Source organism: Lagopus muta, chromosome 2, assembly GCF_023343835.1.
Source record: "Lagopus muta isolate bLagMut1 chromosome 2, bLagMut1 primary, whole genome shotgun sequence".
Classification (NCBI taxonomy): domain Eukaryota; kingdom Metazoa; phylum Chordata; class Aves; order Galliformes; family Phasianidae; genus Lagopus; species Lagopus muta.
In genome coordinates this window covers 87555206-87572562 of record NC_064434.1, presented here as the reverse complement: position 1 = coordinate 87572562, position 17357 = coordinate 87555206, and the positions used below count along the sequence as shown (strand labels likewise).

Sequence of the window (17357 nt, the reverse complement as noted above, 5' to 3'; positions counted from 1 at the left end):
TTTAATGCCGTAAAATGCTTTGGAAATTGAAATTATTTGGAAAGCATGGTCCATTTAAGATCATATCGGTACAGATACTAAAGTTGCCAAAGTGCAAAAAACAAAACAAAACAAAAAACAAAAAACAAAAAAAAAAAACCAACCAAAAAACTAATGACTTCAAATGAAAAGTTTGTAAACAAATGCACTTCCTTATTTAGACCATCATTTTGAAATAATCTCGTAGCTAGCAGAAATAAATTACAGTTATTTTGGTACTTTTCTCCCCCCCTGTTTTTGTTGTTTGAAGATGTGTAACATCATAGCCTACATTAATCCTATACTATACTCAACATGACAATAACGTCTGAAAGGTTAGGATAAACAGGATGTAAGAGGAAAAACATCACTTCAATATCTATAATTTATTGTATAAGATGAAGAACACGAAGAATACTATTGAAAAGAATAAGATTTTTTGACCTTCAGCTAACCCTAGAATTCTGTGCCTAAGCACAAAGACTGGATAAAGTCCACATATAAATAAAGAAATATAGTAGTTACAAAGGTTTCTCTCTTTACTGTGATTAACAGTTCAGAGTCAGGCTGTGTCTGATTCTTGCACAAATATTTTCTAAACCATTTTATTTTTCTATGTGTACCATAGAAGTAAGTTTGCCAATGAGGAGCAAGAAACAAACATTTTGAATAGCTTGAAATCTGTAGAAATACTTGCATCTGGGTCCTTTTTTTTTTTTTTTTTTTTTTTGGTCTACTTAAAAGAGATATTAAAACTCATCAGAATCTAAACAAATCAAATCCATTATATATAAATATATAAAGTGGTTCAGAAATTGAACATAAGCAGGTATCTGAGAAATTTTGAAACAGTGCCTACAGCACTCCTAGAACAACAACAAAAAATCCCTCAAGTTATCTTGCTTTCCTACTTTAATGAGTAAAAGATCTAAAAAAAATGCTATGCCAGTTTGAAATAAATAAGTTGCAAAGGAAGATTAATACGGCCATCTAGAGGACAAAAGAATGATGTGAAAGCATGCTACACATTTTCAGACTTCAGAATAAGACATTTTTAGAGATACGTGGACAGAAAATGCATGCAGTGAAGTAACAGATAGTGAGTGAATTTTAAAATAATTTGATTGGACATGGTGGTGGTATACATTAGAAATGCTTTGAGCAAGGTGAGGAGAGTTCTTAATACAAGGTGTATTAAGAAAGAAAAGATTATATTTTTGTCTCATGTAAAATATTGTGTGTGCACTGTTAAGTGCAGGCATGTCTAAAAAATTATCAGGCTTTCAAAGTGGAGATTATGTGCACAATAAACTGCAAAATCAGAAAAAAATACATTGACTCCTTTGTAAACACACAGCACACTATTGCTAAATACAACTGTAATAAACTACTGAAGAGAGGATAATACAGAACTTTCTGAAAATGAAATATCCTGCTTTAACCACTCATATTACTCTCTCCAGTGGAATTTTTAATTCCACAAGAATTGATAAGAAGGAAGAAAACAGCAATGAGAAAAAAATTCTCTCATCACTGTACTGCAGTATTATCAAGCCCTGGTCAGCAAGCAGCATGACTGGTGCCTTCGGTTGGCAGTGTAGCTTAAATGTTTGAGTCTCAGAAATAAAAATGATTAAGCACATATAACAAAACAGAAGACTGCAAACACCATGCATACTGGCTGTTGTTTCTCATGTTAAATAAAGTATATAAGAAAACTTTGCCTTTCTTGTAATTGCAAATAAAGAAATAGTTATATCATTTGTCTTTAAACTTCTTACAAAAATACAATAATTTAATGAAAAATCTCAAGTTTCCTATGGCATCAAATCTCATAGATTTAAGCCACAACCTTAAGAAACAATAAAACTTTGAATTTTTAAAAATTACATGAAAACACTGAAAATGGTGATGCTCTCCACTTGCAACAAGAGATTTTTAACCTCATCTGATACATAAAGTGTTTCTCTGAATACACATGAACTCCTTGGTAGCATTGGTCAGTTCCTTCTTTCTTCTTTTTTGACTGCATGCTTTCTTTTCATTCAAGTCCTTGGCTGGGCAGCTTTTCCTCCATTACGTGCTTGACACAACCAGGCCTACTCTGGCTACACTCTGGCATCAAGGCCTACTTCAGTCTAGCTGTGTTTAAATTTTATAATTGTGCAACGATTCTTGGTGTGTGACTCAAAGAACAAAAAAAATATACTAATTACTCTACTGTGCCACCTTCAGGTCATGGAAAAGTGAAAAATATTTGGTTAACTTGTTGCCAAGCCCAATATCACGCAACATTATTATTTTTTAAATACTATCAAACATCTTTTGTTGAGATTAAATGATTCCAAAAACGAGTCACAATCATCAGTCTCATTTGAGAGCATTTTGAAAGCAATCTTGCACAGATTTTTGCAAGTGCAGAATGATTGCAGGCAATCAGATAATACTGCTGACGTTGGAAGAGAACGAATGCTATCAAGAAGTAGCAAAAGTAAAATACAGACAGTACTAAAGCTGTTTGAAAGCATGTGGTTAAAAATGTACAATTTCCTAAGTTAGGGTGTAAGTTATGATAGCTTTTGCTTCCTTCTTTTCGCCTCCCCAAACCCTCACCGTTCTTTCATTATAATAAATTCAATTTACATGCTAATTTTAGAGCAAGTGTGTGTGTACATTATATATAAATGAGTTTTGCATCTAGCAAGCTTCCTGAATGGAAACTGTTGAGAAGGGATAGCAACTGGTAAAAGATATATTTAGCAAGAGAAGGAAGAAAAAAAGAAAAAAAAGAAGGAAGAAAAAAAAAAAAAGAGGAGTGAAACAATTGTTAGTTTCTTGCTGCATTTGCCAACAGGGTTCTTCTGCCTTACAGTCTAACTATAATAAAGATTTCCAGCCTGGAATTTTTAATCCCCAGGAGATGACAAAATCACTGAGTGTGAATTTTGACTATGTGGGAGGATGACAAAAAGACAACTATTAAACATCACAACAAAAGTAGATACATGCTAAGACAATGCTACTGGAGCTTAACTTCAGCAGGGCCAAACTGAGAAGCTCAGATGAGTGAGAACACTGTGTGATGAACTACGTACGATCAGTATTCTGTACAGCTGTGAAATACAAAGAGGAACGCCACACGTTCCTTTAAGCATGAATATTTCAACAAGTGACCTCAACAGTCTGAAAACTGATAAATACCTCGCTCTGGATAACCAAGCGTTCTTACAGAATCTAATAAATAGAACTGAACTTTCCATCTCCTGCTGATATATATCACCATTCTATACCAACAAGGACATCAGCTGTAAAAGTAAGTATCTTTCACATTTATCACAACAGTACTGCCAATAGATATCAGTGGGCATTAAAAAACACTATTAGGAAAACAACCCCCACCCAGAAAGCAAAATACTTCTATCATCCCCTCATGCTTGTTGCCCCCATAACCTGATCTCTCTCCCGCATCTCCTTCCCTGATTGCTGGAATGCTGTCTCCTGCCTTCCTACAAGTTAACAGCAAAGAAAAAAACTGAAAATCCTCATAATCAGAAAATAATTTTCATATTCTGCAACTTATTTGCCTAGGAATGCCATGTCCTTTGTGTCTTAATCACATGAACCATGAGTGAGCATGAGCTAATTTCAAACTTCAAGCAAGTGACAAGCAAACTTTTATATAATTGAATTACAACACATAATACAAAGACTACCTTTTTTCAAGTTCTCCTGGACTGGATGCAATGTTTAAATGTAGACTTTTTTTATTACAGGTGTCCACTTTTTACTAGAAAATACCACTCTCTAAAACACACTGCATTTCAACATATTGAAAGGAGTCCAGCACTTATCTTACCATAATCCAGTACCTATATTACAGCCTGACTTATGAACACCTTTAACTAAGCTCAGTTTTCGCATTAGAAAATGACTACAGATACAGTTCTCCCATGCAGCTATTTTCAAGCACAAGAAGCATATTGATTAAATATTGATAGCAGATTTTTCAACCTCTGTATCAGGCAGTTGCTGTCACTCTTAGTTAAAATCTTAAGATATGTAACACAAAAGAAAATTCAGAAATTCAGATTAATCAAATCATTTCTTTCTGTGATATCAATAGAAAAGATGAAGAACATTCCATTACTTGATAGTGAAATATGCATGTGCACCAGAACCAATAACCAACTCAGTTTACTTGCTGTTATGACAGCTTATGAAGAAAGGCATATCAGCTATTGATAATATCACTGAATCCATCAAGAGTACTCACATTTCCTTCCTAAACAAAAACAACTTAAAGTAAATCCCTCAGAGAATATGATGACTATTACTAAAATTCTACAAAACTTCATTTAAGATATTATATCATTTGCAGTATTGCTGGAAATGTGCAAACAATTTGATGCTAATTTTTTTTGGAGCATGCATAAATACAAAAGATACCTGAATGTTTCTTGCTGACATTGATTATTTGCAAATCAAGCTTTTTCTGTCTAAACTTAACAACATAATTCTGAAATCTGGAATAAAATGAATTCTTTTAAATCAATCTTACCTTCATCTATTGAGGCTTCACTACTGTATCCATCATATTCTGCAGACAGGGGGCTATATTTTTGCCTGGTTTCCCATACATAGTTTTTTTGCTGTCTGCCATCCACCACTGGCAGCCTGGAACTCTGGGTTCTAGACAGGGCCTCATGATATTTACCCAGTGCTTCATCTTCACTCTCAGATGATGAACCATGCTGATCTTTACTCATATAAGAGTTGTCTGTTTGAATAAAATACAGCAAATCTACTACAGCTCAAAACAGAATACAAGAAAATAACCATAAGTGGTTATCACTGAAGATATTTAAGAAACTTCAATTAAAAATTTTGTAATATTTTAAAAAATATCATCTCACTGTAATTTGACATATTACATGATTTTGTAATTTAAGGGCGTTGTGGGTTTTTTTTTTAAATACAAAACCTGAAAGATCTTTAAGCCTCCAAATTATCTGAAAATATATTTAGTAGAAAACAGATCCATCTTTGTAAGGCAGTATACACTGAAGTTCTTGAAACTCTCCATTAAGGAAGAAAATTCTCAAAGTGTTTTTCATGAAATAAATTCAAGGTTTCTTCACTATCACATTTGGATACCTAACTTATCAAAAAAGGCAAATTTTGATGCACCATCCCCAATTGAGTTTTTCTGTGAGAATGCAGTATGAAATAGAAATGAAAATGATTTACAAGTAGAAATGAAAATGATTTACAAAGCCTACAACAAAGCCATTTTAGGATATTTATGTTAGTAATGCTTAAACTCATGACAACAAATGGCAAAATGTCAGTAACAGATGTTCACATGCACAATTTTATTTAACTTACAATAAACAGCCCCTTGCTCAATAACTGAAATTAAAGCAGATTCTAAGACACTGGGCAACAGCTAAAGGTGCTCAGAGGAAATTGCCTAGTTGATTTTCTTATTCCAGTTTCACTACAGTGCCTATGCCAGTGGCCAACTTTATCCAGTTACATCTCTCAAGTATAGATTCCATCACAATTAGAATTCACAATTAGTGCTTGTATTTTACTTTGGTAGGTTTCCTCCTCCCTTTTTCCAAATTTCAAATGGGTTCTGTACAAATCTGACATGCTATCCTTAGTTCTGTAGATCTCAAATTCTAACAGGCATTGAAAGTGCACACATAAGCTCAGTAATGTTCAGCATTACCACTCTATGTGAGAAAGTCTACAGTATACGATTTGTCAAAGATTTTCATTACGTACTGAATACAGAACTCCAGGATGTCCATAGTGCTGTTGTTCAAGGGATATTGTTTAATATGTGGTCCTACTAAGACGAGCTACTCCCCTTCCTCCTATTATGCCCCCCTCCTAGCCCTTGTCCAGCCCCATTTCAGCTCCCATTAGTTCCTGTCTTCACCACCAGCCAGTCTCACTCCTCCTGTGCATTTGAACCAAAGAGATTCAGCTTATTCAGAACTCAGGCACTTGAAACCTGACTAATTCAACCTGCATTAGCCATCTACGCCTCTTTTACAGCCAAGCTTTTTACTCTTCTTTCCCACCACAAAGGTTCTTCCTTCCCACTTTTATCAAAGCCTGTAAGAGTAGATGAACAAGATCACTTCCCAGAGATACGCCTTTGATACGGGAGAACTAAATTCCCACATTTCAAGTCATACAGTATACAGGAGTGCCAAAGCTATTTTTCCATACTGGAAACAGCTAAATTATTTCAACTATGGCTTGCAAAGCAAAGCAAAATTAGAAAACAACAAAAACAAAAACCAACACAAACACATACACACACACACAAAAAGCCCAACAGCTTCACCTTGGAGAGAAAGCATGCCAAATTTCACCCCAAGTCTTTCAGATCTGGAACATAATTATAAGCAACTGGAATTAATGTCATGAAATGGAAAATGTCAGGAAACCTTAACTGCAGATGGTGCCACCAACTTCACATACGATGTATGTATATTAATTCAATATTTGTTGGAAAACCGATGCCTTAAAAGACTTCAGGCTATCAATTTCAATTCAAGTCTGACAAGTACAGTGATTCCCACTGTATGGACAGCTCTATAAGCAAGTTCCATTCCACTGTTCATTTGTTGAGAATAACACTCCAAGCTGGATATATTCTAGCTGGCAGATCCACTACCAGTTTGCTCAGAAGAAAGCACCTCCTTCAATGCTACACAGAGTAAAATCTTGTATCTCATATGACTCTCATGAGGATCTCCGTTGCTGTAAGTAAAACAGGGCATGCCAAGACTCAGACATAATGCCAGTCATCAGTATCAGGTACATCATTTATCGTATTTGCAAATATGAAAATTGGTTCATTAGTCAAAATAAAGTACCAAAAATTGAACAGTTTAAAAGATGTTAGCGGCACATTCAAAACAAGAGCTGAAAGATACACCACTAAAACTACATCAAAGCTTGTAAGCATCCAGAGGTTATCAGTGATATCAGAAACTTTTTGCTCCAGTTAGCATCATAACAGAACAAAAAAAAGAGAGGATGTATACTACTAATACAGGACGTGAAAAAAGACTTCAGAGGACTTAAGAACCCACTTAGAGTTAAGACACAAGCTATTCATGGAACCATGTTTTAAATAAACAATGCAGATGTTTCAGTTTCTTAAAAAAAAAAAAAAAAAGAAAGAAATAGCTCACTGCAACATGAAAATAAAAAATCCTCCAGGTTTTACGCCTCTCCTTGCCACTTGTCCTACAATTTTTATCTTAGTTGGAAAGCTGCCTAAATAGACTGCATATTCTTATTAAAGACCTTCATTCGTTTGGCTAATAGTACATATACCATTATTAAACTATTGACGACCTATTTATTTACAGCAAAGGCAACTTTCAATAGAGAACATACTACTTCACAAACATTGTTTCATGAGATATCAACAGATAACATCACAGTTCATCATACAAATACACTAATCACCTACTAAATCAAACAAACAAAAAATTAATAGCTGAAGCTTTCAGACAAAGAAACAAACATACACTGAAAAAAAAAAAAAACCAAAAAAAAAAAACCCTTTCCTGATCAGTTTATTCATTTGTCCACTAAAATATCTCCAGACATTTTACGTTCCGTTCTAAAATTTCATTGCACGGCCTGTAAAAGAGTTTTGTAAAGAGTTTTGTAAGATTTCACTTCTTTCAACCCTTTCATCATAATGTTTAAAATTAGATGTTGAAGACAGCACACACAGCATCCATATCAACAGTATACAGGTTTTCTCTGTAAGTCTATAACTTTCTTTAAGACAAGCCTTGCTCAGTTCCTTCTTCACTTAAAATCACTTAATTGCCACTTGTCATTCATTCTGCCTCAAAATTATGTTACATTTGCTGGAAATACATTCTGAAGATCCAGTATAATGCCAATGTAACAGAAGTTCAAGTTTTCCCCTCTGTCATCTTTTCACATTTTATGCAATGTTTTTAAAATATGCAAAACAAATTCTGCAACAGAACAGGTCTTAATTTCCAATATTAATTAATCCCTAGTTTCCATCAGAAATCACATAAGAAAACTGAGAAAATGCAAGACAAACTGTATACAGAAAAAGTTAGAATACAGGAAAGACATTTCTGAATCAGTTCCTTCGACTAATACTTGAAGAGTAATTAACTTCCAAAAGATATCAATATAATTAGAGAATAAAGACCTGACAAAACAGACCTACTTTCATCCATGGGAAACATCAATATTAAAGTGAAATGTGTAAGTTAGGTGAAAAAAGTAGGAAGTACCATAAGTTTCAGGAAAGGCTGAAGAATGCAGTTTCCTGACAGACTTCTCACCTTTTCCTGCTGTCTTCTTATTACACAGCCCTCTTGATTTCTTTTCTGATTTCTTTGAGTTTTTCTTGTTACCTACTTTTGCAACAGTAGGTGATGCATCACCTTCAGATTTTTCTTTTCTGTCAGAAAAGGCTTCAGACTTCTCTTTGACTTCATTAATGCAACTGGGGAGATTATTGTATATCTTCAAACTGGAGTCTGATAATTTCTGCTTCTGTACTTCAACAAATTTTGTTTCTAAATCTCGAGGAACATTCATACCATGCACTTCTTCAGAGTCATTACAATCAATTCCATGAGAACATGGCTTGATTTTGTTATGCCAGTGATTCTTAGAATTATTAGGTATTGTATGTAGGCAACTGCCTTGATTCTCAATAGACTCCTGCATTGTAAATTTATTACTTTTCAGGCTACTATCCTTCAGTAACTTATCATTTTCTAAATAGTCATTTCCTCCTACTACTTCCCTCTTAAGAGGTCTTCCCGCATTCTTAAAATCCCAAGGTACTTCTGTATCTTCTAAGCAATCATCACTATCTTTGCCTTTTAATAGGTACTGGTTTTCACCCACAACATGGTTGAATACTCCATCTTGATTTCTGTCTTCAAAGGAATTGGAATACTGAATCTCCTGTTCTGCAATATCCCTCTTGGCTTTAATATTAATTTCCTTAGGCTCAGTTAACCATGGTGCATTTTCTTCTCTATCTTGTGCTGGTTTATCATTCCGCATTTTGGAGCTCTCATCTTCTGCACGAAGGCCATTTATCATGTTTGTTACCTGTTCTGTTACTGAATCAGCTACACTATAGCCAACTTCTCCAACAACACTGGTCAGATCATCCACAGCACTGCTAAGAGTGTCCACCAGAGAAGACACAGAAGGAAGGCTCAGATTTTGGTGGAAGTTTCTAAAAAATGCCATTTTTTCCAATCTACTCAGCAGAAAAAAGGAAAAAAAATTGCACAGAAAGATCTTCTGTTTCATAAACAGATCAACTCCATTTCTTCAAGTTCTATTTCATAGCTATTTTCTTTTGCTACCTCAAACTCACTATGTTTACCAGGGGAGGCTGCTGCTTTGCGTTTTCCATTCAATATGCATTGAAAATAATCAGAAAGCAGCATAAATAAATATCTTGAAATGAATCCATAATCAACCAGCAAAATGACAGTCTTTCATCATCTGCAGCATCAACTAGCCATAATAAAATCCATTATTCTCAAAAGTAAGACAACTGTGTGAGGAAGGAACATGTATTTTTATTCTAACCTGCAAAGAAGAAGTTGTGAGACATTTAATGATGCCCTTTCAAGAACAATATACTTTTCACAGTACAATAACCCTTTAACACACTATTTGCATAAAAGCTCACATCACAGAGACCTCCTGACCCCAAAAATTATTGTTGTGTTTTACATAACATATATCAAATCATGAAGACTTGTTCTGCAGCAAAAAGAAATTTAAGAAAGAATATTTGACTTTCAGGGGCAACAACTACTTCTGTCTAAAAAAAAATAAAAAATTAAAAAATAAAAAAAATGAAAAAAAACCACCAAACCTCAAAAATTCAGCTGTGCCTTTCAAAAAGGCAGAAGACAAAAAAGCCTCAAATTTCCCGTTCTCTTCTCTAGTGCCTGTATCTTCCACTCAAGACAGCTAACAAAGCCAATTCAGTATCTGCAGCCCAAAAGTACAGAGGGGGCTATTTTACTAACCCTCAATATATTCTAGTAGGTCTGCTCTTCTCTCATTTATGAATACTATTTCCAAGGACAATATTTTAAAAGTATAGAAAAAACTTATTAGTTTGATTGATTTATTTTCTGATGTTTTACATCTTTAAAATTATTTTCCAGGTGAGTAAACACCTTATACAAAAAGTCAGCGAAGGATTTAAAAAAGCTTAATGCAAAAAAAAAAAAAAATTCCAGTCACAAACTTACTTTAGATTTAATTGTACATAATTAAATGATGTTAAAAATGCATTCAAGAGTATTCACACAGCACAAAAAAAATATCTTCCCATAAGTAAAAGTGAACTCTCCAGTTATAAATCTGTTGATTTTCTCCAGTTTGTGATTATAAAGGTTTCCTCCCCTCTACGTAGTGCAAAATCACAGGGAAAAGTCAACACTGCATTATTTCATCACTTCAATCAAGTGATTACTTGTGTATTTCCACAAAAATTTTCTCAGGCTCTTATAACTTGATGTCCAATACATTTTATTTCAGATACTTACAAAGCTTATCTTGTGAATTCTTTCTCGTAGGGTATCCTGAATCAAGATCAGGGAAACCACCAACATTTTCAAAACACATCTTCTTATTAATATATAGGAAAAGTAGCAACATGAGGATAATGAATACCCCAACTGCAGAGAGGAATCCAATTGCTTCAGGAGATACTAAAAGAAACAGAGAAGGACACATTATAAAAAACCAGTCTATTGTAAGCGCAACTTGCAGAAGTTTTTATATTTGTCAGAATTGGTTATTAGTAAATACTACTAACATTCAAAATATATATGATATAACTGAAATATCAGCTTTTCCATTTGAGTACATATTTAACACTGTTGAATCTCAACAGCTTTTCTTCTTCTTCCAGTCATCTTTTCAAAGAACAGAAAATATGTGGTCTTTAGTAAGGGACAACTGACATTGTAAGAGCTTGCTAGAGGATCTGCAGCACTACTGGACCCCAGTAGCAAGACTGGGCCTCTGCAGAAAATGAGGATATTGTTAGCATGTACCAAGCTGAAATTTTTTATGGAGCACTTGAGGAAGAGCAGCATACGGGATTCAAGAGCATTCCCTTTCCCTGGAAGGGGCTGGAGATTTGGAGACAGCACAATAGGATAAAAAGGAAAATGAAAAAGGGAAGGGACTGTGTCCTTGCTGGTAAGGCCATTGCCTCTGCCAGCTTTGTTATATTCAGCTTCTGGCTCCTCCTTCCTTAAGAGCCAGCTGGACCTCATCACTCCCTGACAAACAGGATTCTATGGGAGCAAGAAAGCAGAAAATAAAAAAAAAAAAAATGCACAAACAAACCAACCCAAAAACAAATCAACCACGTAACAGTATGTTCTTTAACATGGTACTTGTGCCACTTTATATAAAATGAGAAAGAGGTAAGGCAGATGGAGATAAAGCATACTTCACTGAAATAGGTAGTGGAATCAAGACTGAAGTAGACTGACACGTCTCACCGTATAAAATAAAGAATATGTAACCACTATGAAGCAGATAACTGAAAGAGACTTCAGGGCACCTTTTGCAGGGACAGAATCTTGCAAGTCCATCAGGACCTAAGTACATCAGTAACGACATAATGGCCAAGATTACTTAGGAAAATATTTTAGAAATACAAAATTTGGGAAAGGATGTACCAAATGGGACAAATGGGGACAAAAGTACTTAGGAGCAATCTGATTATTTGTAGGAGCCTTTTGCTAGTTAGAGAAGACTTATAAGGATTTATTAGGGTTATTAATTCAATTGGTGAAGTCCCTAGCATTTCACGTTAGGAGTGTAATACTGTGTGCCAACATCTTTCATTATATAGAAGGAGACAATATTAAAGAAAACTTACCAGCAGACTGTATTCACAGAGATGTAATGAAAAAGGACAAGTAGAAGAAACAAGGAAAGCTCTAGTTGGATATAGGATGGGGGAAAACCCGGAATAAGAGGTGTTCAGCACTGGACCAGATGCCCTCGACAGGTTACAGAACCTAACTTTAAAGTCAGTCCTGCTTTGAGTTGGGGGCTGAACTGCACGTGACTTTCCCAGGAGTCTTCCAAATTAAATTACTCTCTGCATCTGCCCATGACCTTAGTAAATCCGAGCTTACTCATCTCTGCAAAAGTGCTGACTGAGAAACACAAACAGTTCCACCAGCCCCTCAGTTTTGGCAGTGTTTGGCAGTGTCATTTGCAGGATGATAGGGACCATTTTTTATTGTCACGTTGTTTCTTTAAAAAACAACAGCAACAAAAACACAAAAACAAAAGATACAAAAAATGCACCTTTCACAATCTAAAATGAACTGGTCTGATTTGAACTTCGACTAACTTTGAGCAGGACATCCAGGCCTATCTGAAACATTGGGGAAAAAGAAAAAAGAAAAAAAAAGAAAAGAAAGAAATTTGCAATCTCTGATCAAAGGGATTGTGTAAAATTTTTCAGTGTCTCGTGAAAAAGTGAAGGCAAAGCTAGAAATGATTGGAAAGCTTTGAAATTTGACCTTCACCTTCCAAACCATTAAAGTCCAAGACAAAACAAGAAATATAAGAAAGGATGGCTGCTGAATAGGAGTAGAGTAGAACAAACAAACAAACAGTGCAACAGGGGAGAGCGGGTGTGACATATTTACAATTTCATATAGCATAACAGAAATAGAGATTTACAGAGCTACAAATTTCCCCATTAGTACTTCAGGATGAGACATTCTGCAATCACACAGAGCATCAAGGTGTAAAAGGTAGGATTCCAGTCCAGACCAGAGAGGAAAGAAGGCTATATTTATGTTTTCATTAATCTGAACAAATAGAGAAATACTTTGAGTTATGAAAGGTCTTGGTAGTACTTTCTATTTGGATCACCTGCTACTCTATTCAAAGATTGGAGTTATTACTTAATTAAAATCACTTGTTACAGCTTAAGTCAGTGGCAACTCTGCCTCAAACTGAAGGATTTTTCTTTTTGTTTAAGTTTCAAAAAATCATTGTGTTATAACCAAGAATGAGAAGAAAATAAGGACTTTTTAAAAAATAATAATGAAAAAAATACCCTAGTGTTCCCTGTTTGAGAGCAAGGTAAATTTGGCCCATGTGAGGCATCCTTTTATCATCTTCAAGAAGCTTTCCTAAATATGGAAAAGCTTTGAAATTTTGAAGAAAAACAAAAAAACCTCAGTTTGCTATCTTCCATTTTTGCCTTTAAGTCTAACAGATAAAATCTCCCAAGATTGTGCTGGGAGGAAACGTGCTCCATTCCTTCCCAAGGCAGTATATGGATGACTGATAATGCCCAGGGTTGACAGAATGACATTCAATTTCTTTGAGTTACTGATTCTAACCCTTACAGGACTAGAGAGTGGGTTGAGAGCAGAGCACCTTTCTTCAGTAATTTCCAGTTCTAATATCTATCAAAGACAGAGGCAGACAGAGGAGGCTGCAATACACAAGAAACCAGGCACCAAAAGAAGCGAAAATTAAGCGAAAAGAGGCAATTAGGCGCAAACTAATGAGGCCTAGCAGGAAAATAGAAGGTATGAGTTAAGGTTAGCATGGAGTGCACAGAAAAAGTTGGAAAGTGAAAACTGAAAACAGACAGATGGAAGAAAAAAGATAAAGCAAATGAGACCACAGAAATTTATCTGTGAATACAACTGCTTTGTTACTGAAGCAGGTCGTTCTAAGCAACTTTGCCCGAATTCAACACCAGAGATGCACCGAGCAGGAGACAACAGTAATCCAATAATTCCATGAGCCTATGACTCACAATAAAGGGCAAGGAAAGTTCTTCTTTAATTAGATTAACTGTTACCTTATTAGAAAAGTAGCTTGAAAACACAATGCTTTTTAATTTTTCTTGAGTGCTTCCTGGATACAAATTAGTTAAAAGGCAGTCTGTAAGCAAACTGTGTGGCTCTCTATGGAAACACTGTATCTGATGACATCTTTCTGGAGTGAAATAAAACAGTGGCTGATACTTTGTAAAAGGGAAAGGATGTAACTTTAGCTGCAGCTTCACTAACAGCGCATGTAAATCAGCATGAACATAAGACTTAAAAATTATGTTGTAGATTCAATTTAATTCCACGTAAAGAATCTTTAAAATGCTTATTCACAGATTAAATATATCATCAAGTCAAAGCCTTTACTATAATACCATATATAGCCAGAAAAATACCATTATGTAGCCAGGAAAAAAATTGTACTTCAATTTTCCACGTATAAATGTGTACAGATTCTGTGAACAAATGTTTTTTATATATCACACTAACCCTTCAGTTAATTTCTCCCAATTGGAGTTACATTTCAACCAGTTATACTATGTAAATAGAGGAGAAAAAAAATATATATATGCTTCCATGCAAAATCCATCCATGCCACACTCATCACAGCAATTAGGCTGATCCAAAACACTTTGTGATCAATTCAAAATTGGTTTGGGCAATGACTGTAGAGTGAAAAACATTCTTAAAATGCTCTGAGATTCCCCACAGTTTCTTTTAGAACCACATAGCAGCAGAAGGGCAATTCTTCACTCGTCATCTTTCACATTCAAATTTCAAAAACATCCTACTTTTTGGACTTCATAATTATCCTCAACTCTTAAGGAAAAACAGCAATGAATGTTTAAATTTATAACAACATAACAGAGCTTTACAAATGTGAAAGGAACAAATGTCATACTACAAAGCTATTAGGATTAATTGAATTGCTGGCTATGGAAATGACGTAAGTTATACTCATTACAGAAGTATTAAATTAACTTTAATTTACTTTTGTTATTATCACTAGAATGATAATTATTAGAAAACAGAAACTTACCATGTCTTCATCCTAAATACTGAATTACTATCTCTTTCTCAAATAGAAAAATATTACCTGTCACTTAATGATTTTTCTTTAAAAAAAAGTTTCAGACTCTTCAGAAAATATGAACATCTTCAAATAAATGTCATAGAACACCAATAATAACCCTCAGATATACTAAAAAAGATGCAGGGTTATTACCACATATCTACATGCACTAACTTATACTATATTTAATATCTGTATTGTCCAGTCAGTTGTTTTCAGACCTCTCACTCCACATCATGCTGCTCACCTAGCGAGTGCAGCACAAAGCCAGAGATGTTTTAATTATTCATTTACAAATGCAATGCTATCCTTCCTGTGCACAAATTAAAGTAACTAGGGGACGATGCAAAGAAATTCAACTGCCTTTGAGATCGTAGCACAAAAGCATTTGAAATGAAAAAAAAGGTATGCTCATCTTTTATTTAGAAAGGCAGCAACCTACTAGAATTTAGCTAGCCTAGGCTAAGCACAATCATAGAGGGAAATACTTTACACAGTGTTGTGTTAGAAGACCTGGAATTCTTAACTATATGCACTGTTTTACAAACAGGCCAAACTCCATGTGGCAGCTGATGTTATTAAAATACGTCCCTGTATTAAAAGAAGAAAACAAAACAAACCAAAAAAAACCAGAAGCAACTTTACCACAAAAACTGAGTAGTTGATGCTTCTGCAAAACTCATTGAAAGACTCAGATCTAAGAAGATGTTTTTACTAAACTTGCCAAAAGTCAAAACACACCTCCCGTGTCTTTTGTGTCAAGTTGTGTCAACCTTTCTTCTCTCATCAGAAACACCAAAACTGTATTAATTCCTTTCTAAGAGTTACTGATTCCTTTCACGTTTCACCAAAAGAAGCATTGGGAAAAGTATTTGAGCACATCTCAAAACAAAACAAGCAATTAAATTCCATCTATCCAAGTGTTTGTTGTGGTTTGTTCTTGTTGTTGTTTACTTGTTTAAAAACAAAACAAAAAAAAAAAAAAACCAACCTTTTTCTGTATAAAGATCGTGCCTGCTCCCTTCAATTTAAACCTGAATTTGCCTTCCTTCTGGAGTACAGACTTCCTAATTTAGGCATTTACTATGGCTGTCAGCTGATTATGATAATGCATGTTATAATGCCAGTCTTAGTCCATACTTTCCTGTGCATTTCTTTCTTCTCCATCTCATTATACAGCAATTTAACACACTCTAGCACAAATTATAAGCACATGCAACACAACATACCTGTACTTCAACACTTCAAATTTCTATGCCCAGCATGTTACCCAGTATTATGCAGCTCCAAGTGAGGATAAACATGAAACAACTGAATTTCAATGCAGTACTGGAAAGAGTACTTCCTTAATAAGAAAATTATTAACATTTTTTGGTAACACTAACCTTTAAGAAGTTTGAAAGACAGAATGAAATCAGGATGAGAGTGCTTATTTAATTCTCTATTTGGAATAGCAATATCCTTTAAAAATTCTATTTATATACTTCTCAAAGTAATTCTGTGTAAAACAGAAAACTGACATTATCTGAATTGATATAAGATGCAACTTAAAGGGTAATTTATAAAGAAAAAGAAGTCAAACACAAAAATTAAGAAAAAAATGAAACGTGCTTGTTTACATGAAAAGCATTACTAGAATTACAGTATCACGACAGCTACCCTGCCATAATACAAGTGTCATCTTTATTCTAGTGGAAAGCCATCTGGAATAACAGCAGCTTTATCACCAATTGGCTTATGTCACTTCATACTGTCTGCACTGATACAGAGATAATGTCTGACTTTTTTCCTCTCTTCTTCTTAGCATCTAATTACAAGCACTACTGTGAAAATAGTAGTTTTATTGTCTACACCCCAGGATTTCCTTTACATGGGAAGAAATTTGGAATATACTTTACTTTGAAAAATAAAAATAATTCAGGTCATTTTCATTACATCACTTGACTAAACATCTACTTCAAATATTGTTCAACATACTTTGCAAGTTAGCGTTAGCAACGTTTTGGTTCAAAGTTAACTGCTCACACATTCACACAAAACACCACACACTTGTAGCAACCTTCATGCTGCCTTTGCAGATTGTCATTTACAGGAATTTTTTTCCTGGTTCTTCTAAATCACCAAGCTAAAACTGTCTTTTAAAGATAAATTTCACTGTATGAAAAGGAGAATTTTGGGCTCCAAAATATCACTGTACTAAGAAAAAAGTTAGAAATAGCAGAAGCCACAGTCTAAAGGGCAGATTTAAACTTTTGACAGAAATCTTGTCATTCCCAAATCCTGACCAGTGCTCAGCCTGCCACCCCCGCTGATTTACCAGTCCCTCAGTGTCTTTTCCCTCCAGTACAGAATCCATTGCCTTGTAAGTA

The 17357-nt window shown here is 34.7% G+C and overlaps 1 protein-coding gene across 4 annotated transcripts in view; it reads right to left on the bottom strand.

The window, feature by feature from the left end:
- SYT14 (synaptotagmin 14) overlaps nt 1–17357 on the bottom strand; it is a 105612-nt gene that overhangs the window by 45911 nt on the left and 42344 nt on the right. For 2 of the 4 annotated variants that reach the window (XM_048938400.1, XM_048938402.1), the window contains exons 1-3: nt 10635–10737; nt 8385–9660; nt 4577–4795 (exon numbers count right to left, since the gene is read on the bottom strand). In XM_048938400.1, coding sequence (XP_048794357.1) covers nt 4577–4795; nt 8385–9375 — 1210 coding nt within the window. In that variant the 5' untranslated portion in view covers nt 9376–9660; nt 10635–10737. Of the gene's footprint in view, nt 1–4576; nt 4796–8384; nt 9661–10634; nt 10800–17357 lie in introns of those variants that run through there. The other 2 variants (XM_048938403.1, XM_048938404.1) reach the window with 1 other exon arrangement.